Source organism: Hibiscus syriacus, unplaced genomic scaffold (assembly GCF_006381635.1).
Source record: "Hibiscus syriacus cultivar Baekdansim isolate YM2019G1 unplaced genomic scaffold, ASM638163v2 tig00010505_pilon, whole genome shotgun sequence".
NCBI lineage: Eukaryota > Viridiplantae > Streptophyta > Magnoliopsida > Malvales > Malvaceae > Hibiscus > Hibiscus syriacus.
The window spans coordinates 105654-130324 of NW_024062221.1; the positions used below are offsets into that span (position 1 = coordinate 105654).

Below are 24671 nucleotides of genomic sequence, written 5' to 3' on the forward strand. Positions count from 1 at the left end.
CCGATTGATTTTATCGATTAATTTTCAATTTCACTTTTATCCTGAATTGTGGAATTTTAAAAATTAAAAATAAATTTAAAGAAAAAAAGGGAAACAAAAAGACAGTAGGTGAGCAAATGAGATTCGACTTTACATTGACTGACCATGATTCCTTACTCCAAATCTAACGGCTCTTCTTTTATAAACCGAAGGAATTTCGTCATCCATTTCCATTGATCAAAGCAATCAACAACCGAAGAATTTTGTTTTCTTTCTCGTATTTTTACCGGCGGTAGAAATTAAGTACTCTTTTACTATCTTCTCACCTCCGAGGCTATAGTTCTCTCACTGATGCCGGACGGCGAGTTGACCACCGACGGGGCCGCTTCCCCCCCTCGCCGATCGTTGAAATCAGCGAAGGAGATGAAACAAAAGAGAAGGACCCGCGAACTATTGCTAGAAAGTTAGTCACTTTTTCACTTCCCTATACAAAAGAGATGAAATATTTAGGTTTATTTCTTTCTTTCTTTTCTCTTTATGCAATGTGGATTTGCTTTGTTTGTGATTGTTTTGCATGAGTTCCTGTTTAATTAAACGAGAGCGGTTTGTTTGGCTTTGAGGGGAATGTGTGTTTGTTTGTGTGTTTCCTTTTGGGGACATGTAAATTATATTTGGTTTTATGCTTTAATTTAAGGTATCAGCTGGAGTTGTGCAAGAAAGCCATGGAAGAGAACATCATTGTATACTTGGAGACTGGCTGTGGGAAGACTCATATTGCTGTTCTGCTTATTTATGAGCTTGGTCATTTGATACGGAAACCTCAGAAGAGGATATGTATTTTTCTTGCTCCTACTGTGGCTCTTGTTCAGCAGGTTAGCACTTTATCTTCAGGAATGATTGGGGTTGTAATATTGTTTTAGCTAAGTTTGGAATTTAGGAACCAGCTTCAATTGTTGATTGTAGATTCTATGAAGCATTGGACCATGCATGGTATTGAATGAATCTGTTATTGTTTTGTAGCAAGCACGTGTTATAGAAGATTCTCTTGATTTCAAGGTTGGGACTTTTTGTGGTAACTGCAGACACTTGAAGAACCATCATGATTGGGAAAAAGAGATCGAACAGTATGAGGTGATAAATTTTAAAATTTATCCACTTGTTACTTGATACCCTGTGATGACTCTTTCAAAAATAGAAAGATAAAGAAGATTAAATAAAAAATTACGTGTCATTCCTCCTTCCGGTTTATACCGCAATCAGATCAAAGAGCATATATAGTAAGCTTGAATAGAAAGAGATATGTCTTACGAAGCCTACCAATTGAAATTTATTACGCTCAACTAAATATGTTATTGGTCTTGATTCTTCTTTCTCCTTTTTTTCACCATGTAGAGGATTTTTACTTAGGATTATGGATCCTTGAGGATTTGCATGCTCCTTTGCTTATGTTACTATTCATGCTGGTCTTTCATTATCTTTTTGTAGGTTCTGGTTATGACACCTCAAATATTACTTCGTAGTTTATATCACTGTTTCATCAGGATGGACTTAATCGCTCTTCTGATATTTGATGAGTGTCATCATGCTCAAAGTAAAAGCAATCATCCATATGCAGAAATAATGAAAGTAAAGTGCTACACCTATTGTATTTGTATTCTCAATGATAAATTTACTTTAGTTTTTTTTTATACCAGTTGATGTATTAGATTAACTTGACAATCATGTAGGTTTTTTATGATAAAGCTACTGCACCAATGCTTCCTCGTATATTTGGCATGACAGCCTCTCCCGTTGTTGGTAAAGGTAATTAAAAAGTTGCATTTCTTTTGTAACAAAAGTCGAGTCATTGCATGTACTGATTATGAGTTTTTCAACTCCTGTTCTGCAAGAAAATTTGTCCCATTGGAAATACAAGAGATTATAGGTGTTATGAAAATTTGTTGCGTGTAAAGGTGGAAGCATTCAAGAAATTGAATTAGAAAAAGTAATGAACATTTGGTATTTTCAAGTAGAAAACACTTTTCTTTTTGTTTATTCTCATCTTTGAACCCATTTTCATTTTTGTTTTCTATTAACTTGTTTAAATTTAGAAATGACACAATGTGTTTAAGTTTATGTGATACAATTATTTTGGACGATATTGCATCTTGCAGTGCTCTTCAGCGATATATTTCCTACTTCACTGGCAGGGTGTTCTAGTTATTAGTTTTTGTCTCCTATTTTGATAATTACTTCTACGGTAACCTATCTTATGCTTTCAGATGCTTCTAGTCAAGTAAATTTACCAAAAAGCATCAACAGTCTTGAAAACTTGCTTGATGCGAAGGTGAGAGTCTTGGAAACTTCCACTTTGCGATATAATCTGGTTTGACGCAGTCTGTTGTTTTCCTTCTAAAAACTAATTATGGTTATAGAGAGGGATCTCAGTTCAATCATGATTCCAACGTGATGAACGAAACACCTAAACAATACTTCATGTCATAGGAAGTTTTTTGATGCCTAAAGGTTTCCTTGTTAAGTTAGAATACATGTAGCTTATGAAGATATTATTCTTAGTTATTTGGATAGGTTTTTGTAATGCTAATTGTAGATGTTGTGGCTACTTAATTTGTGAAGTGATGGTCTTGTTAGCCTAAATTGAAGACTTTGCTTCTTTTAACCTTTTCTAAGCTTTCATAAGCTATGTAAGGGGAGGGGGTTTTTTAAACGCCATTTCTCTTCTGACGCAGATGCTAAGAGTAGTCAATTTTCTAATATTTCTCTTGCTGTAAATTGTAGGTCTATTCAGTTGGAGACAAGGAGGAATTAGAAAGCTTTGTAGCAACTCCTGTCGTTAAAGTATATGATTACGGTCCTGTCATTTTTGGTCCTTCTAGTTCCTACATTATTTATTGTCACAAACTTGAGGACATTAAGCGCCAGGTATATTGCAGTGACACATTGCACTCTCTTGAACTTTTTTTTTTGATAAGAAGAGGAGGCCTCGTTAAAAACCCATTTCATGATTAGAGGAATGCCTATTGGAATTTCTTAATCAGCGGAAGGAGGAAAAGAGTGCCTCAAATATTATTAATAAAAAAGTAATATAAAGAGTAGACTACATCCAAGGTCATCCCCCCTTACAACTGAAAGCCCGAAAATAAAAAGAAAAACATCCCAAACTGAAACTCCCTAACTTAGCTAATACCAGATTTAGCTAAACCATCAGCCTCTATATTAGCTGTCCTAGCTACCCAGCAAATAAGACCTTCCAAAACTCTTAACCTATCAGCAATATCCTTAACAAAAGTAACAAACACATCTGGACATTTATCCACTTCACAGACAACTTGCTATCACTTTCAATAATTAAACGTTTCTTCAAGCACCATCGAAGGAATCAAAGAAGATTAAACCCTGCTTGATTACCTTGAGCTCCATTAATGTAGGAGGACCCGAACCAGCAGCTTCTTGGAAAGAACCTAGCACCGAACCAACTTCATCTCTTAAAATCCCGCCTAGTCCACTTGACTTCCAATCACCACTGACGGCTGCATCCACATTCAACTTTAGAAAGCCTTTGGGAGGAGGGGACCAAGGAATCTGTTTAGCTAACAGACTTTTAGAACTCGAGCAGAAATCCCCTAGAGAAGGATCACTAATGAGAAAGTCTTTGGAAATGGAAACATCTTTAAACTTTGCTAAGAACCAAGAAGCAAGCCTGAACCTAGCAGTGAAAAATAATTCATTCTGATCTAACATCCCCTATAAAAAACGACAGCATTTCTATATTTCCAAATTGTCCAAAGAACAGCACCTGAAATGAAGGACCAAATTGTGGAATGAGTCACCAAATCTTCCCAAGCTAAAAGAAAACTCTTAGGTGGCGTTTGGTTGGATGAAATCCCTTGGAATTGGTGGGAATTGGATTCCAATTCCACCACTTTCCCATGTTTGGTTCAAGTTTTTCAAGGGAATTGAAATCCCTGATGGAATTCAATTCCCTTGTTGGAGAGAATTGAAATTTGACCATACTACCCTCATCAATCTTTTGGTAACTTATTCATATATTGAATAAAAATATTTTTTTATTATTTCGGGTCGGGTTCGGGTTTAGGGTGAAAAAAATCGGACCGACCCGAAAATATATATAATTCAGGTCGGGTCGGATTAAGTCACTGTTTTTATTAAATAAAAATAATTTTTTATTATTTCGGGTCGGGTTGGATTTCTAATTCATATATTCGGGTCGGGTCGGATAGAACTTTATTTTGTTCGGGTAGGGTCGGGTTTTTTAAGTGATATTCGGGTCGGGTCGGGTTTTTTTAAGTGTGATATTCAGGTCGGGTTCGGGTTTAGGGTGAAAAAGCCCGGACCGACTCGAAAATATATATAATTCGGGTCGGGTCGGATTAAGTTACTGTTTTTATTAAATAAAAATAATTTTTTATTATTTCGGGTCGGGTTGGGTCGGATGAAATTTTATTTTGTTCGGGTCGGGTCTTTTAAGTGTGATATTCGGGTCGGGTTTGGGTTTAAGGTGAAAAAAACCGGACCGACCCGAAAATATATATAATTCGGGTAGGGTCGGATTAAGTCACTGTTTTTATTAAATAAAAATAATTTTTTATTATTTTGGGTCGGGTCGGGTCAAATTTCTAATTCATATATTTGGGTCGGATAAAACTTTATTTTGTTCGGATCGGGTCGGGTTTTTTAAGTGTGATATTCGGTTGAGTCGGGTCGGTTTTTTTAAGTGTGATATTCGGGTCGGGTTTATGGTGAAAAAAACCGGATCGACCCTAAAAAAAATATAATTTTACCTTATATATTTAGGAATAATTACAATAATACCCCTCTATATATAATTTTTTCAATTAAGTCAATGTTTTTATTGCATAAATTTTTTTTTTTTATTATTTTGAGTCGTGTCGAGTCGAGTTTCTAATTCATATATTGAATAAAAATAGTTTTTGGTATATTTTTTGGTAACTAATTAACATACTCCGATTGGAATGTATCGAAATATTGCTTTATCTTTTGGTAACTTATTAATATATTTTGATTGCGATGATTTTAACTTATAATGTTTATTATCATGATTTTTATAATTTATTGAAATGAATAATCAATCAATAAAATGAAAATTTAATATTTTTTAATTTTTTATAATATATTACTACATGTAAGTTGTAAAATAAACTAAAATAAAGCAAAAAAACAAGAAGTACAATTCTGTCATTTTACATTACTGAAATCAAATTCATCTGACATGTCTGCGAACCAAACAAAATATGGAATTGGATTCCAATTCCATTTCCTGCAAACCAAACAGAATATGGAATTGGATTCCAATTCCTACAGATTCCAATTCCTTCACAGATTCCAATTCCTTCGCAGATTCCAATTCCCTCATAAACATTCCAGCGAACCAAACGCCACCTTAGCATTTTCGTGAAAAACCGAATATATTTTCCACAGATTGAGGAACCGATTCCATAGATTCGACGCAACTGAACAGTTGAAGAAAATGTGTGAGGAAGATTCCAACTCTTGCTTACATAATGGACAAAAAGCGTCCACTATTCCTTGAAACCTTCTCTTAGTTAATTTTGTCTTTAAAACCAATTTCTGATGAACAACCTGCCACAAAAAAATCTCCACCCTAGGAGGCACCAGCCCTCCAAAGGAGACTCTTCCAGAAGGGATCTGCTTCCGAACTATAGGAACACTGCTTCACACAAGAGCTGACAGTGTAAATACCCTCTCTATTTCCTCTCCAAATCAAACCATCCCTCGAAACTTCCGAAAGACTAGTTCTATTAATGACTGTCAACAAATCTATCCACTGATCCAATTCCCAATCGCTTAAATTTCTTCTCATCTCTATATTCCAAACCCAACCTTCATTTCGAAATTCGCCAAATTCTATTAACTTACCATCTTGATTTGTAGAAAGGATAAAAAGTCTAGGGAAAGCAGTTTTGAGAGAAGAATCTAACGCCCAAATGTCTTGCCAAAATCGAATGAACTCGCCATTTCCAACTTGGACATTAAACAAGCTGCGAAACTTGGACCCAAAGAATCTTCTTTAAAATGATTTTTCACCACCGATTTCCAAAGCCAAGAAGCTTGAGCTGGAATCTTACTGTTGAACAACAGTAAATTGTTGTCAATATTGTACTTGCTGCAAATCATCTTCCTCCAATTGGATTCCTTATCATTTGTGAACCTCCAAGACCATTTTCCAAGAAGAGCTCTATTCATAAAATTGAGGTTCAACACACCCAGACCCCCATTCTCTTTGGCTTTGCATACTGTCAACCAATTTACCCAATGAATCTTATTCTTCTCTATTCCTCCTCCCCATAAGAATCTTGATTATCATGAAAAAAACTTTATTTTAATTTTCTGTTTATTCATGGAAGAGCAGTGCATATTACTTATCCGGAAGAATGGTGATTTTCAATCTGCCAAGAACACAAAAAAGCTGCTCAACAGAATGCATGATAACATAATTTTTTGCTTGGAAAATCTTGGCCTCTGGGGAGCATTACAAGTAAGATCTTGTGAAAACAGCTGAATTTCTTGTTTCTGTTAATTGGCAGTTGAGAACCTTTCCTATGCAATAAAATATTCTGCAGATAATGTTATTTTGGCTCCCTTGTCATGTTCTGCAACTGTTTTCTACTTATCCGAGTAATATTCACAAAGTCTATACTACTGCAAATTCATGTTGGAAATATTCTTGGTTAAAATATATGGGGAAATTCTGATTTAATCTCTCCCTGCATTTTGTAGGCTTGCCGACTTCTTTGTAATAACTCCGAGCGAAATGAATTGATAGAAGATGAAGGAATTTTAAGTGATGACTCTGTATGTGATCGATATCTTGCTCAGGCTGCTGATGTTTTTGCTTTGGATTGTAAGAGAGGTATAATCTGTTCAGGCTTTTCAAACTGTAGCTTCAATTTCATTCTAGCTGTTGTCTAGTTTCTTGGTTGCTGCATACCCATCTATTGTGCTCATCAAAATTCAGTTATGCAGGAGAGATACGGTAATCAGTTTAGGGACTTTTAGTAGTAGCTTCAACTTAGTTCTACCTACTGTTTCTGTTTCTTGATGGTTGCTTATGATTTACTACTTTATTGTATGGTTTAACTTCAAATAATTTATTATTTTTGGTAAATTGAGATCGATAGATTTTGAAATTTTATACTCTGCTGATTTTTTCAGTCAACTGGAGTAAGAATTTCAGCTATTAGTCGTTGTAAATTTGTAATATTGTAGATGGATCTGCACATGATTTATCTGATGTGGAGATTTTGAAGGAGCCATTTTTCTCAAAAAAGCTGTTACGCCTCGTTGGAATCCTTGCCACCTTCAGGTTTGTATTCAAGCATGTCTATTGGTTTTTGGTTATTTTGTTAGATATACTACATGGGGACATTTCAATTGTTATATTATTCAGTAAATACAACTTTTTAGTTGAACATTATTATTTTTTTGATAGGAAAGGTAGGCCTCTTTAAAAACCCCCTTCATGATTAAAGGATCACACGGTGCTCTTTAATCAGCGGAAGGAGGAAAAGAGTGCCTCAATAATTCATTGATAACCACAAGTTACAAAGACTTAAAACAACCATACAATCTATCATACAAATAAGCAACCCAAAACCTAATAGAAACCCAACTAAACAAAACAGAGATCTATCCAATACCAGCCTTAGCTAAACTATCAGCCTCAACATTGGCTGACCTAGCAACCCATCTAATACTACTATTCAGTCCACTAACCTTGCCAACAATAGCTGTCACAATGTCTAAGTAAACATAGGGACAACGGTCGATGTTCTTGACCCAATCCACTGCTAATTTACTGTCTGATTCAACAATTAACCTTTCCTTAAACCGCTGCTGAAACGAGTCAAAGAAAGATAACCCTTTCATAATTGCCTTGAGTTCTAACAAAACAGGAGGACCTGGACCAGCAGCCTCTTGAAAAGAGCCCACCACCGAACCATCATGAACTCTAAGAATGCCCCCAACACCACTCTTCCTCCAATCTGCAGTCAAAGCCGCATCCACATTCAGCTTAATAAATCCTTCTGGAGGATTAGACCAGGACACAGTTTTGATAATAGGAGAGCTTAATAAGGAGCAGCAATCCCCAAGTGAAGGGTCACAAATAAGAGAGTCCTTAGGGATAGATACAACCTTGTAGTAAGCTAAGAACCAAGCAGCCAGTCTACACCTTGCCAAAAAGAATAAATCAATTTGATCTACCTTCCCCCCCTCGAAAACAATTGCATTCCTACCCTTCCACATTGTCCATAAAACCACCCCCGGAATGAAGGACCAAATTTTCGAATTAGGTACCAATTCATCCCAAGCGACCAAAAAGCTGTGAGCATTGTCTTGAAAAACTGAAGAAACTCCCCAGAAAATCAAAAATTTATTCCATAAGGACCACACCACCGAGCAAGAAAAGAATAAATGTGCTGAGGTTTCATCCGCCTCTCCGCAAAAAGGGCAAGCAACATCCACAACAGTTGAAACTCCTTTCCTCTGTAGCTCAACTTTAACTGGCAGTCTTTGGTGCACGACCTGGCACAAGAAGACCTCCACTCTAGGAGGCACCGATCCCCTCCAAACATACTTCTTCCAAAAGGGATCTGTTATACCAACAGGCCTGCATGACTTAACACTCGAATTAACAGTATAGACACCTTCCCCATTGCCATACCAGACCAACCCATCCGATAACTCCTGAGAAAGAGGGATATTGTGGATTAGAGTCATTAAATCAGAGTACTGAACCAATTCCCATTCACTCAAATTCCTTCTCAAATTAACATGCCAAGACCAAACTGAAGATCGAAATTCCCCAAACTCATAAAGCTTCCCATACTTATTTATAGACAGCACATACAACCTCGGAAAAATCACTTTAAGAGGGGAATCATGTGCCCAACTATCCAACCAAAATCTAATGCTCCCTCCATCACCCACTCTGACTTTAAAGTTGCTACGAAACTTTACTCCAAACTGATCATTTTTGAAATGGTTGAGGACCACCGATTTCCAAATCCAAGAAGCATGTGTAGGAAGTTTCTCGTTAAACAGTAGTAAACTGGGATCCAAATTGTATTTACAGCAAATAACCCTCTTCCACACTGAGTCTTTATCATTAGCAAACCTCCAAGACCATCTCCCTAAGAGAGCTCTATTCATAAGACTTATATTCATAGCACCAAGACCTCCAACACTTTTATCGGAGCAAACTTTTGTCCAATTGACCCAATGGATTTTCCTAGCCTCCACTCCTCCCCCCCATAAGAATCTGGCCATGATGGAATTCAGCTTAACACTCACCGAAGAAGGCATCTTGAAGAGGGACATGAAATAGATAGGAAGGGAACCCAAAACTGCCTTCAGTAATACCAACCTCCCTGCCATTGATAGAGTCTTCGCCTTCCATCCGGCTAGCTTTGAATGAAACTTTTGAACTACCGGATCTCACAACATCATAGAGTTTCTCTTAGCACCAAGAGGCAGCCCCAAATATTCCGCAGGAAAATGTCCTACAGGACATCCAATAGCATTAGCCCACTGAAGAAGCTCTTCCTCATTAATATTAATCCCAAATAATCTGCTCTTAGACAGATTCAGTTCCAGACCAGTCATAATTTCGAACACCCGAAGGATCCTCTTAACATTAACAATCTGAGTCTTCGAAGCACTACAGAAAATGATTAGGTCATCTGCAAATTGCAGATGAGATAAGTTGACTGAGGCCTCATCTTTACCAACCACCAGACCACTGAAGAGGCCCGAAGATACTGCTTTACGAAGCAGCAGGTTAAGCAGTTCTCCAACAAGGTTAAACAACAGAGGGGACAGGGAACAACCCTGCCGAAGGCCTCTAGCCATAGGAAATTCATCAGTAGGAACCCCGTTAACTAAAACTGACACCGAAGCAGTTGACACACACATCCGGATCCAACTACACCATTTAGAACCGAACCACATCTTCGCCATAACTTTAAATAAAATGTCCCAATCTACCGAATCATAAGCCTTTTTAAAGTCTACCTTAAATACACAACCCTTCAAGCCTTTCTTCCTCCATAAATCAATTCCTTCATTAGCAATAAAAGAGCAATCCAAAATTTGTCTCCCAGGAATGAAAGCAAATTGAGACTCACTGATAATATCATTGATGCAACATCTCAATCTTCTCGCGAGGCACTTAGATAGGATCTTATACATCCCACCTACAAGGGAAATAGGTCTGAAATCATCTAAACTCCCAACATTAGAACCTTTCGGGATGAGAGTTAAGAAGGAATGGTTAATACCATGCTCCCACTCCTTACCCAAATAGAAGTTGTGGAAGAATTTCAATATATCACCTTTCAAGCTAAGCCAGAAGTTCTTAAAAAAACCCATGTTCAACCCATCTGGCCTAGGGGCTTTATTACTATCACAAGAATTAATGGTCCCCCAAATCTCATCTTCCGTAAACTCCTTCTCTAGCAATAGGTTCTGTTGCAGGGAAATTTTTGTGAAATCTAAGTTAATACCCTCCACTTCCATTGTTGAGCAACAATTAAAAGCTTTAAAGAAATGCTCCCTGACACTAGACTTGATAAGACCTGGATCTTTGGTGATGACACCATCAACATTTAGAGCATACAGAGAGTTCAACCTCCTCCTAATGGAAGCGCAAGTGTGAAAAAACTTTGAATTACGGTCACCACCTTTGACCCACTTCTCTCTAGACTTTTGTACCCAAATTTGCTCTTCGATTCTAAGAAGTCTCCAAAGTTCATTTCTCAAAAGCCTCAACTCTGTCGAAATGACAACATCATTGGAAGGAGGATGATGTTGCATCCCCTTTTCAATCTGATGAATTTTGTCCTCTAACATAGAGATGTCCATTCGAGGAAATTTATTTCTATCTCCAGACCAGCACTTAATGGCAGACTTTGTATTCCTAAGCATACTCAAAATTCCAGCTCTTGAATTTTCTTCTTTGAACAGCTTAATAGACTCAACAACCATCTTCTCAAAACCATCCTCAGACAATAGATAATTGAACAGCCTAAAGGGTCTCTTACCCCAATTATCTACCCCCCTCTCCAGGAAAATTGCATTATGATCGGATATAGATTTAGGCAAAAGAAACTGGTTGATACCGGAAAATTCTGCTGAGAAATTACAGTTCACCAGAAACCTATCTAGTCTTACAACCGTCGGCAAATCCCGATAACTGCTCCATGTGAAATTCCCCCCAACAAGAGGCAAATCAATAAGTCCCGTTTGCTGAATAAAGTGATTAAAAATTTACAGTGAATTTCTGTTATGACCTCTGCCTAACTTCTCCTCTTCATTCAAATAGGCATTGAAATCCCCACCCACACACAAAGGGATACTGAACCCGTTTAAAAACAATTCCAGTTCATCAAAAAAAGTAGCCTTCTCTTCCTCCACAGACAGACCATAAACGTTTATGAAGCCACACCTAAGGTGGTTAGACTTGATCTTTCCAAAAACAGCAATAAACCTCCTATGAATAAACTGATCGTCAATCTCAAAAAAATTATCATCCCAACAACTTAACATACCACCAGATGAACCTATTGCTGGAGACTCAACGAACCCCTGCAACCCATTCAAACCACTTCTCCTTAAAAAAGACATTGGTAATTTTTCAAGTTTTGTTTCTTGAAGAAAAAGAAACGACGGTTTTTTCTCAGAAACAAGTTTTTGCACAACTCTATGTTTCTCTTTTTTACCCAAACCCCTAACGTTCCAAGACAAGATACTTAGCTTAGTCATGATACTCAAATAAAAAGAACCCAGAAAGCCCACATACAAATCTCGAGGTCAGATAGCCCCACTCAACCCTTTCTCCAATTCAACAATCTTTTGTATAAAAGCTTCCTTCCCCTCCTTGAAAGATATCCCCAGCATCTTACTAATTTCCCATGTAGCAATTGCTTCCTCAACCAGCAAAGGAAAAGCTGATTTTTTACCACTTCTTTCTCTGGTTACTTACAAACAAACTTTTACCACTGCGTTTTTTTCATGCTTTTAAACTTCTTACCTTTTGCCTTTTTCATTATTTAACTGACAAGTGTTTTATATAAATATTTCTTTGACAAACTTCTACAATTCCTTTTGCAGCGTACAGCGAAATATGAAATGTATCATTTTTGTTAATAGAATTGTTACTGCAAGATCCTTGTCATACATACTGCAAAGCCTTAAGTTCCTATCATCTTGGAAGTGCCATTTTCTCTTGGGAGTCCACTCTGGACTTAAAAGTATCTCAAGAAAGACAATGAAAAACATTCTTGAGAAGTTCAGAACTGGAGAGGTAACCCTTTTCTTGTAGTGTTACTATTCTTCGCTTACCCTACCCCCTTCCATGTCATGTGAGTTTGCATGTCATTGAATTGTTACTTTTATCTTTGCTTTTAAGCAGTTTTGCTCATTTTATGCTTTGGGTACAATGTAGTGCAGGTATTATCATTCCTGTAAGGGTGTGTTTGGTTCGGGTAGCCTTACAATATCGGATAGTGGTAATGTAAGATTACCAATAGTAAACACTATTTTGGAATATAGAGGGTAATGCCATTATCTCCTAGCTTTAGCAGTTTATATCAACTATAACTCAGAGAAAAAAACTGAACTACATATGTATCTAAAAACTCTTGGAAAGGAACAAAAAGAAGATGAATCTTTAACTTGGATTATACAAGTGCCAATTCATCTTCGAGCTGATGTGGTGCATCAAACAGATGACATCTTGAAGCTGTTTGCACATTAAGTCGCTTTGCAGTAGTAAAAAGGTGTTTGCCTTCTATGTAGGAGAACCTTTCATAAGTATTGCTAGGGGTTCTTAGCGTGTTGAAGTAAGTTGTTTATTCTAATGTCTAAAAAAACAAGCCGCATATCAAACCTGTAATAACTCCAGTTACCGGTCCAACAGGCTGGACCGGTTGAACAAGCTAATGGTATTGAACAAGTAATTTTAATAATAAATTATTATTGTGGTGTAGTGTTTAAATCTTATGTAAGATTATATTATCAATAAAGTTTTTAAGGCACTCTTTTCCTCCTTCCGCTGATTAAGGAGCTTACCACTAAGTTCCTTTAATCAAGAAGGGGGTTTTTAACGAGGCCTTCCATTCCTATCAAAAAAAAAAAGTATTGAACAAGTAATTTTAATAATAAATTATTATTGCATATATTAAATCTAAAAAGATATGTATTTGGCTAAATGATACAATCTTTAACATTGATTCAAGGGATTAAAGGTTTGAATCTCATAATACAATTTTTTTTTTCCAGAGAAGCTTTTAAGAAATGTTTCAAAATCATTTTTACAGTTTTTACTGGTTTAATTGTTTTTTTCCACTTTCAAGTTTGATGATATATACTGGACCAGGTAAATAATTGATTTCCAGTTCATCTGGTATGACCGACAGGAACACTGATTTATTCTTGATTCCTTACTTTGCAGTTGAATCTTCTGGTTGCAACTAAAGTTGGTGAAGAAGGACTTGACATCCAGACATGCTGCCTCGTGATACGTTTTGACCTTCCAGAAACTGTTGCAAGTTTTATCCAATCAAGAGGTCGTGCAAGAATGCCTGTGTCTGAGTATGCATTTCTAGTAAACAGGTTCTGTTCATAATAGTATATGCTATTTGAAGGTCTGTCCATATGGTTCCTTTCTGTTATTTGTAAAATATAAGTTTTCTTTCTCTTAATGCAGTGCGAATGAGAGGGAACTAAATTTGATTAACAATTTTAAGAAAGATGAAGATCGTATGATCATGGAAATTACATTCAGAACATCTACTGATGTTTCTATTGCTCTTGAGGATAAAATGTATAAAGTTGATTCATCTGGTGCTTTCATTAGTTCAGGATATAGTATCTCTCTACTTCATCATTACTGCTCAAAACTGCCCCATGACGAGTATGCCTTCTAACTTTTTTGTTTTTACATCCTTTTAAAATTATAATGTCCACTACATATGTTTGCATGGAAATTATTTTTCTCATTATCCACATGAAAAAATTTCCAGGTACTTTCACCCCAAGCCAAGCTTTTATTATTTTGATGATACTGGAGGAACAATCTGCAATATAATTTTACCTTCCAATGCTCCAATAAATCAAATTTCCAGTACACCTCAATCTTCAGTTAATGCTGCCAAAAAGGATGCTTGTCTAAAAGCCATTGAAGAACTGCATAAATTGGGAGCCTTGACTGATCACCTCTTGCCATTGCAAAACAGTGTTCCTGAGGAGAAAGCAGTGCTGGTGGATTCTGATTCAGGGTGCTCTGAAGGTTGATGCGGAACAACTTTGCTGTCCTTTTCTTTTTCTTTTTGGGATGGGGTGACTAGTGTAGAACTAATCACTTTTTCTTGTCTTTAATCTCCACAAAATTTAATTTTGTTTGTTGGCAGATGAGGATTCACGTAGTGAACTACATGAGATGCTTGTGCCTGCTGTGCTTAAAGAACCATGGACTAACTTGGAAAACTATGTCCTTCATTCGTACTATATAAAATTTATTCCGGATCCTGAGGATAGGTGCTACAAAGAGTTTGCACTTTTTGTCAAGTCTCCTCTTCCTAAAGAAGCTGAGAGAATGGAGCTTGATCTTCACCTAGCTCGCCGTAGGTCGGTGATGACAAAGCTTGTCCCATCACGAGTAGCAGAATTTAAGAGAGAAGAGGTAACACTGTTTTGTTCTTGAAAAGTTTGTTCTAATTAACTTACTTACCAAAATTCACTGTGGATTCCTACATATGCAGATCATGGAAGCACTGCATTTTCAAGAAATGTTCTTGAAGGTCATCCTTGATAGATCAAAACTCCTTTCCGAATTTGTTCCTTTAGGAAACAACGACTTTCTTTCATCAAGCTCCTCAACATTCTACTTGTTACTCCCTGTTATTCTTTCCAATTGTGAGAATAAAGTGACAGTGGACTGGGGGAGTGTGCAAAGATGTTTGTCATCTCCACTTTTTAAGACTCCTGTAGAAGCTGCAAAGAATGAAAATTTCTCTTCAGATGTTTGCTTGCAACTTGTAAATGGTTGTAGGAGTATAAGAGACATTGAGAATAGTTTGGTGTATGCTACACACAAGGTGGCCTTTTACTTTATTACTAATATTGTCAGTGAAAAAAATGGTTACAGCCCATATAGAGATTCCGGCACTGTAAACCATGTGGAGAACTTAAAAATGTTGGTAGCTCAACTCTTGATTCACAACTGTTGTTAGTATTATCTGTAAATAGCTTGATTTCTAATGGGAAAATTTTGATATAATATTCAATTGATAGAATTTTAACACTAATGTTATCAATCAGGTCTGACATTCATCTTAAGTACCCTGAACAACCTCTTCTGCGTGCAAAACCACTTTTTAAATTGCACAATTTGCTACACAACCGAAAGCCAGAGGATTCAGGTAGCTTCTCTTTTGCTTTGGTTTCATTCTTTATGTGGTTCTTTTTCCCCCCAAGTATGCCGTTTTTTTACTTGATTATTTGTGATCAAAATATGATATTTCAGAACTTATGTTTCATGTTTTACTTGATTATTTGCGTTTACAATATGATATTCCAGAACTTGTTCTTCAGGGTATACTGCTAAGTCGGGCATAGGGTAATTTGGGGTGTTTCTGGTTTGTTGTGTAGGTTGAGTTATTTTTGAGGATAGAGGATTTGTTTTGTGGGGAAGGATTGTATTTAAGTTGGTTTTTACCCTGGATGTATTTTCTGGTTAGTAATAAAATTTGGGCACACTTTTCTTCCTTCCAATGTCTGTTGATATACCTATGCAGCTTGACGGTTAAGAAGGGGTTTTTTTAACGAGGCCCTTTTCCTATCAAAAAAAGGTTGCATTACATTTGCCATCATCTTCTTCGAGAAAACACTTGAAAACTAGGAATTACCAGATTTGAAATAGCATAATAATATCCCTGCAGCTTATTTGATGGGAAAGAGATCTTGAACTCTATTCTTTTGGAAATGAGAGATGCTCAAGCTAGGTGAATAGAATGAGAGTATGAAATCTCATATGGTGGTGAAAATAAAGTCATAAATTTTCTTTTCAGGATTACCGGGTAGTAACTAGAATCAGGCTATTGCCACAATAAAACACTTTACAAGCAGCTTTGCTGGCCATTTTATGGTCTGCTTTGGCACTTGGAATGATGGAGTTATTGGTTTTTGTTGGAATCTTCTACGAAGATTAAAATGTTATCTCATTTTCTTTATCAGCAAATAAAATGAATGAGAAAAATGTTTTCTCGTTGATTTTCTCTGGCTTTTCATTTCTTGAGGCTGTTTCTTTGTTGTAAACAGAATCGCATGAACTGGAAGAATACTTCATTGATTTGCCTCCTGAGCTTTGTCAGTTGAAAATAATAGGCTTCTCCAAAGATATTGGGAGTTCACTTTCTTTGTTACCATCAATTATGCATCGCCTAGAGAACTTGCTTGTGGCTATTGAATTGAAGCATGTTTTTTCTGGTTCATTTCCTGAGGGAGCTGAAGTTTCAGCCATAAGGGTAAGACCTAACTGCATATGGTATTGTCAACAGCACTTTAGGTTACACATCCATTAAGTTATTTTCTGTGCTAGTCCAATTGTTTACTCAAGAAACGCAAACATATTCATGAATGTTATCGCTAACAGTTTGAAATGGTGGTAGGTCCTAGAAGCACTCACTACAGAGAAGTGCCAAGAACGTTTCTCTCTTGAGAGGCTTGAATCGCTTGGTGATGCCTTCCTCAAGTTTGCTGTAGGCCGCCATCTTTTTCTTTTACATGATTCACTCGATGAAGGGCAATTGACTAGGAGAAGGTCTAATGCTGTAAACAATTCTAATTTGTTCAAGCTAGCCACAAGACGCAATTTGCAGGTTTGATTGTGTTTTAGACTGCGATATTCATTATGATTTTTGTTTTTACTTTTGTTGTGGTTAGCATATTTATTATATCTTGAGAAAGTTTACAAGTTGGCCATCAAACCGTTTCAAAAACAGAGAGTTTTTATGATTCCAGCCTTGTAGTTCTTCACTACTTACAGATCTGGACTAGTTGCATTAAATGCTAAGGTGCATGTTCATATGTTACTTGTCCAACATGGATTAATTATCTTAGACTTGTAAACATAAAAACTATAGAAAAATGTGGCATTTATAAAAATGATTAAACTAAAAACAATGTCTTTGGTTAGACTTATCGTATTCCTATTTCCCTCCCTGCTGGTATTGGCTAATATGTTTCACCATTATGGAATCGTTAAAAATCCCCTGCTGGTACTGGGTTTTTGTTGTTCGGGGGTAGGTGATGTACAGTTATACTTGGTCTAATGTACTTTTGTTGTATCTGGTTTTTTAGTAATAAAATTTTGGCATTCTTTTCCTCCTTCCAATGTCCGCTGAGCTACCTTTGTAGATTGGCGGTTATGAAGGGTTTTTTTAACGAGGCCATCTTTTCTATAAAAAAAATGTTTCGTGTTGAAGTCATTTGGGATTGGTTAATTTGAACCCGAGAAGATTTAATGTCTAATGTATGTTTGGTGTTTTAAAGTAAATAACTAATATTTACGACATTGTATTTTCACTAATTTCAGGTTTACATACGCGATCAACCTTTCCATCCTTGCCAGTTCTTTGCTCTGGGCCATCCCTGCCCGGTAATTTGTACAAAAGAAACTAAAGAAACTATTCATTCACAAAATAGTTGTCAAGTAGATTGCGCAAATACTGAAGTTAGATGCAGTAGAAATCACCATTGGCTACATAAGAAAACAATTTCTGATGTGGTTGAGGCTCTTGTAGGAGCATTTATAGTTGATAGGGGCTTCCAAGCTGCAAGCGCATTTCTTAGATGGATTGGCATACGAGTGGACTTCCAAGGTTCTCAAGTTAACAGTATTTGCTCTGCAAGCAAGAGATTCATGTCACTTTCCTCCCAAGTGGATACTGAAGCTCTTGAAAATTTGTTGGGTTACCGGTTTCTTCACAAGGGTCTCCTCTTTCAGGCGATTGTGCACCCTTCTTATAATAGGCATGGTGGAGGATGCTTCCAGGTATGCACTATTTCTGCTTTTCTACTCGGAGAAATTAGACATCCTTTATGCATATTTTCACCAACTTTTACTTTCTGATGCTACAATTAGTAATACTATGATATTTTCCCAGAGATTGGAATTTCTTGGAGATGCTGTCTTGGATTATTTAATCACGTCATATCTGTTTTCACTGTATCCAAAGTTGAAGCCTGGTCAGTTGACTGATTTGAGATCAGTGTCAGTTAACAACAAGTCCTTTGCCAATGTTGCGGTGGAGAGATGTTTACACAAATTTCTTATCTCCGACTCTTGTCCCCTCAACGAGGCCATAGAAAAATATGTTGCCTTCTTCACGTCCTCACCAAACAGGGGATTGTTTGAAGGGCCAAAATGTCCTAAGGTATTCTCTTGTATCTTGTGCGTCATGCATGTTTTTTTTTTTTCTTCCCATTTATAACATGCGAGATATAGTGAATTCTAGCTACCCTTTAAAATAATGAATTCTATAAATGCAAAGCACCGTTCCTAATATATGTACAATATTTTATAAAAAAAAATATGTACAATGGATTATTTCTTTTAGTTTGGTTTATGAGAGTTGGGTGGAACTGATGGTATTCTTATAAAAGCGAATATGTACAAAAACACAATGCTAATGCATTATACCTTCAAAAAGGGTTCTTAATATAATAGCTTTAATGTTTTGATACAGGCTCTTGGTGACTTGGTAGAGTCCTGTTTCGGTGCTATTCTCCTTGATACAGGGTTTGACTTGACCCGTGTTTGGAAAATAATGCTATCCCTTTTGGATCCAATCAAGAGCCTTTCTAGTTTGCAGCTCAATCCTGTCAGGGAAGTAACGGAACTTTGCCAGTCTCATAACTGGGAATTGATCTTTCTACCATCAAAAAGTGGCAAATTTTTTTCAGTGGATGCATCTGCCGGAGATGTTTCTGTATCCATTTCTGCAATCTACACTAACCAAAAAGATGCCATCAGAACTGCCGCGCATCAGCTATACGAAAAGTTAAAGGTAAAGGTTGCCCTGATACTTTCCTAGTTCCTCTTTTGGATACCGTTAGAAGATTTTTTTTGGATATTTACTAGTCTTCGGTTCCTTTTACTGCTCATCGACAAAATGATTGTGAATATGCGACTTCGGGGTATTGTTGTCTTTGAACGTACAGGATCTAGGATATGCACCCAAATCAATTTCCTTAGAGGAAGCTTTAAAGGGAAGCATCAAAGCTGAAGCCAAGCTGATTGGATTTGATGAAACACCAATTAATGTCGCCGTTCCTGACATCGCTGCATTTGGAAACATGAAATTGCAAGAATCTCTTGACGATGATTGCAACCCAGAAACTCATTCCATTAATAAGGCAACGTCCTCTCCCGGTTCACCTTTCACCTCACCTAGTAGCAGACCTCTGCATTCTTCTGAAGCAAAAGCAGGACGTTCAGCATCAAGTAGTTGTGGGATTGCCTCGCAGTCCAAAGGTCAATGATTGTTACACTTTTTATCAGTAGTCAGTGTGGAACAATTATCTTATTCATCTCTTAACTTCTCAGGTGAATCACATGCTCATACTGCAAGATCACAGTTATATGAAATCTGTGCCATCAATTGTTGGAAACCCCCTTTGTTCGAATGTTGTAAAGAGGAAGGACCAAGCCATTTGAGATCGTAAGTACGCACATCTAAAAGAAATTATTGTTGTAGCCCAAAAGTCTCATTTAGGATAGAATGAAAGCCCGGAACTTCGAATTACTGCTCTCTTCCTTGAATCTGTACTCGGCCCCTATATTCATTTTCTTTTGCAGGTTCACTTACAGGGTAATTATAGAAATCGAAGAAGCCTCGGACATGATCTTGGAGTGCTTCAGCAGTCCTCGGACCACGAAGAAGGCAGCCGCTGAGCATGCGGCAGAAGGTGCATTGTGGTACCTAAAACATGAAGGGTACTTACAATAAGATCAATTTGACCGACTTAACCTGGGGATAATGGAGTTCCTTTTAACTGGAGGCCAAGATTTGAATTTTGTCGAGATAGAGAATTAAACGTAGACTTTGAACTTGAATATAAATGTGATTTTAACATGAAAACGTTTCTCCTCTTAAATGGAATCTCAAATACAAAAAAATTAAGTGATTTTAACATAAAGGGCAAACTATATTAGATACCATCAAACTTTAGGTATTGTATCATTTATACCACTAAACTGTTCATTAACGATACAATAACGTGGCTGATGACTATTGACATGATCAACGACTATCGATGTAGATACTTTGTCAAAACATCGTTTAAATCCGAATGTTAACGATTCAAAGACCCGAAGCTATAATTGAAACGAAAATCAAAATTTAGTATTATAATTGATCAAATTGAAAATTCAGCAGTTTAAATCCAAATGTTATCGATTTAACAGCCTAGAGCTATAATTAAAATAAAAATTAAAATTTAGTGTTATAACATAATTGACAAAATTAAAAATTCAACATTATAAATCATATATCGCCTAAAGTTCAATGGTATCTAACTAATTTACCCTAAAACAAATCAATTTCAAATTAACTTGGCTCTCTTTCAATTGAAATCCTCTTAAAATTGGCTTAGTTTTATCCTCTAAAATGGGCATTTCAACTTAGTTTTATCAGATTTATTGAAAGAGAGCACTTCAATTGGTTTGAATCAACAATGTTTATTACAACATTGAACTCTGGATTCTTGGAGGCTATAGTTTGCCATAGGCTGCGCTGCTTCTAGCTTGCGTGAACAGTTTTTATTACAACATCCGACAGCCTTTTGTACTACAGAACTAGCTTATTTCCAGGCAGTTTCGTCCAAGGTTTAGGGCATATGGATCAATTTAAACCAAAACTTAAAGAATTGACATCAGTATGAACACAGGCCATCGATCTATCGTAACCTACGTAACCCTCCCCATTACCACCCAACTCTCGGGTTCCATTTCAATCCTTAAACCCAAGTTCACAAACTCCGCTTATCCAAAGCAAATGTAATGCCACAAAAACTGTTTATACACCTTAGTCTCGCTCAACCACCAGTAGTTAGTTTGCATAACGTTGCTACTACGAGACGTGCCCTGCAAAAATTAATCTCCACTTCAAACTATCTAAACAATAAAGTTGCCGAGAAACTACAAACCATTCTCCCTTTCAGAACACTAAAAAGGCATCCCCTTCCAATCCTAAACTAAGGTCAATCCATTATAATGATAGATCTTAGCATATGATATGCTCCCTAGAACTTAATGCACTGAGGCATGCCAATCAAAATTCTGGCTTAAACAAAACCTGTATTACCTAATTTCGAGATCATTAATTCCTGATACAACAATGGTTTAGCTTTAAGTAAACTAAATACAGTCACTTGCAAGCACATAGAGATCATCAAGATGATCAATGGATAGTGATTTACATATATAAAGGTAAAGTAAAGAAACCAGTAACACAAAGTTCAATATCATGCACTCAAATAAATATGAGAGATAATATAAAATCAAACCAAAACAAAGTTGCTAACAATTTCATAAAAAATTCTTTAATAAAAAGGGTCCCTAAGGGTTCACAATATTAAATCACACATAACACGCAAGTCTGGAAATGAACTTTGAAAACGTAAAAGAAAAAGCTTGAAACACAATAAGTCCATCGAACTTAGAACCCTAGCTTGGTACGGCGCCAGTGCCTACGCTTAGCATTATACCTTGAATCAAAAAAAAAATAATAAACACTCTCTAAAAACCTTAAAAGTAAGGAAAAAAACATAAACTTGTAAGCAAGATTCAAGAAGATGAAGAAGATATAGACCTAATGGTGTTGTCGGTGCGCATGCGGATCCAGTAAGGAATGGGCCTGTTCTGCCTCATCTTCTTGGCCAGCTTCTTCTTGATCATGAAGGTCTTGTGCGAAGGCTGTCAAATTAAACCATTCGAAGTTTAGACTCCTAACTTTTCTTTACACACACATATATATATATATATATATATATATATACCCAACCATTTGAAGAAAAGGAAAAGCGACAACACAGATCATAGCAGTTCAAGCTTGAAAATGAATAGCCAAACTATTATCTACGGCAAGGAAGGAGGAGTGCGATTACCATTTTTTGGCACTTCCCCTGTTGAGATGACAGCGGCGCGAAGGCACTCAAGCTGCTGAGAGAGAGCTTCTGCTGAGAGAGAGCTTTGCAAACAGAAACCGTGAAAACCTAATATATTTGTGCTGAATCTGGGCTTTTTAGGGTTTGCATTGTTAGGCCTTTCGTGGACTATGAATTTGACCCCTTTTTCTATGATTGTTGGCCCAAATGATACTGGATTTACAGTCTAGTGGATCACTTTAAATTGACCCAATAGGTTAGTGGGTTAAAAATTTAACCCATTAGGCCATCTTCAAAATTATTTAGGGATTTAGGACGAAATTGACCCAATATTTGTGCTGAATCTGGGATTTAAAATGCATCCTGTATATTTCTAGAGCTACTCATATGGTGGTATACTTTTTGCTCTGGCTAAATGGGTGTTTGGTGTTGTCATTTATGAATAGACAATAATGGTTTGTAGAGGTGTTACATCTAAGTATTGTTTGTTTTAAATCGTCGTTTGAACATAATGTCAATGAAAAGCTCTTGGACCTTCTTATTGTTGTTTGAACATAATTTATCTCAATCGTTTAGTACTTAAACTATTAATTTTGATCTTTTTTAATACCTAAAGTTTTAATTATTTTGAAGTCATATATAAATTTTACTTTTTATTTCATTTTAATAGCCGTTAAAAACTTTATATTTTATTTCATTTTAGTACTTCATTCAAAATTTAACAATAAGTTTCGAAAAGATTGAAAGTTTATGTACTAAAACAGACCAAAACCGATAATTTATGTACTAAATGTGTTAAGTTTTTAACGATGGGTACTAAAATGAAATGAAAACGTTAGGTACGGTTTTGAAAAATTGAAGTTTAGGTACTAAAACGAACTGAAATTGCTAGTTAAGGTACTAAAATTGAAGTTTTCAACACAGCTAATATGCCTGCAAATCAACAAAACCCTTGGCTGCAACTTTAGATGAAAATGGATTCATGGCCAAAATGTGTTGTTTTTTTCATCTCAAAAAATGAAATGCATGGCAATTAACTTACATGTTCTGCAAGGGCTAAGTTCTCCTGTGGGGCATAGTAACATATAGTCCCTCTTGCCACTTATGATTTGCAGAAGCAGAACTCCAAAGCTGGAAACAATATCATACTTCATGTAGTGTGTGTGTGTGTATATATATATATATATGTATGTATGTATGTATGTATATGTATATACCTTTTTCTTACATATACAGGAGGAACATAGCCACTGCATTGAGAAGATGCGTATTTTCGTTAAAAAGCTAAGCATGCATCAAAGGGAACTCTGTTTAACAAGGTTAGCTTACTATGTTCATACAATTCATATCCTCCTCCAGTAATATGTTGCCGGCTTTTATATCCCGACTAATCATGGAACGTCGTTCGAATATTATTGACGATACAAACATTCCTCTAGTAACCCCTTCGACGATATGGACACGCTTTACCCGATCTAAAACGTACCGCCTTATCGGATCGGGTCGGAAGGTTTCGGAAGACAGAAGCAACACAAATGAGGAGACCCCAGTTTTGATCATGTTATTCCAGTATTGAATTATGTGCAATATGTGCTCAAAACTGTAAGTGAAAACTTAAATCAAACTTAACTCAAAAGGGACACTCACTAATCAAACTAAAATAAAATAATGGACCCACAGGTGTATGGACTTGCCAATTCAACCTTTAATTAAGACCACTCTGTTTTTTCCTATAAAAAGTATTAGTTGTTACTTTTTGCAGGTATCGGCAGTGAATTGAATGACATTTGTGGAAAAGACTGGGAGTTTGAAGGTGGTGATTTTTGTGATCCAGGTAATTTATCAGGGTTTGGCTAAGCCGAGATAGATTAATGACCTCATTTTGTCAAGTAACAAAAATATTTTCTGGTACAGATCTAGCACAAGCTATCTCCCACTTGAAAGAGACTGCTACCTTCTCTATTCCGCTTGTCGTGTTTGGTCACATGCGTAAGGAATTAAGACATGGGAATGGTCTTCGTAAAATGATTGTAGTCGGGACTGATGACATTATATTCCTGAATGGGGCCATAGTTCCCAGAGTGAGACCTATAAATGAGACCTTGCTGGCTGCTGCAAGCATCCAATTCCGATGGTACCAAACGAGCCTTCACTTTAGTTGAGATGTCAAATGGACAAGTGGATAAAATTTCTGAAAGTTGGGTGTCCGTTGTGGGGAATGAGACAGCATTAGCAGAAGAGCATACACTATTCGAATCAAACGGACAGTCTTCCCTCTGATTGGACCACTTACAGGCTACAGAATTAATCTGCTAAATAATACTTCTAAGTCTTGCTTACCAATCATCCGTATGTAGCAGCAGGAATATGGCTTTTATCTCAACTGGTAAAGAATTGTTAATCTGAAATGGAGAGTTCTAGTTTATGCTTTATATGTTTGGAGATGGTAACCGCTAGCTCTC

At 36.6% G+C, this 24671-nt stretch overlaps 2 protein-coding genes across 2 annotated transcripts; one reads left to right on the forward strand and one right to left on the reverse strand.

The window, feature by feature from the left end:
- The first annotated feature begins 305 nt into the window (after nt 1-305).
- LOC120203918 (dicer-like protein 4) lies at nt 306-20157 on the forward strand. Its single transcript, XM_039204063.1, has 25 exons — nt 306-442; nt 674-851; nt 1000-1110; nt 1465-1605; nt 1707-1782; nt 2241-2305; nt 2758-2901; nt 6392-6517; nt 6760-6892; nt 7249-7345; nt 12151-12343; nt 13493-13653; nt 13748-13954; nt 14064-14329; nt 14454-14722; nt 14802-15235; nt 15361-15461; nt 16360-16565; nt 16710-16919; nt 17636-18094; nt 18207-18476; nt 18789-19109; nt 19264-19576; nt 19649-19763; nt 19901-20157. Exons 2-25 carry the CDS (start codon nt 702-704, stop codon nt 20049-20051), a joined length of 4719 nt encoding a protein of 1572 aa, XP_039059994.1. The 5' UTR covers nt 306-442; nt 674-701; the 3' UTR covers nt 20052-20157.
- A 1511-nt stretch (nt 20158-21668) lies between these two features.
- LOC120203919 (60S ribosomal protein L39-3-like) lies at nt 21669-22304 on the reverse strand. Its single transcript, XM_039204064.1, has 3 exons — nt 22210-22304; nt 21915-22018; nt 21669-21810 (listed from the first exon to the last, which is right to left on the reverse strand). Exons 1-3 carry the CDS (start codon nt 22210-22212, stop codon nt 21762-21764), a joined length of 156 nt encoding a protein of 51 aa, XP_039059995.1. The 5' UTR covers nt 22213-22304; the 3' UTR covers nt 21669-21761.
- Between the last annotated feature and the right edge of the window lie 2367 nt (nt 22305-24671).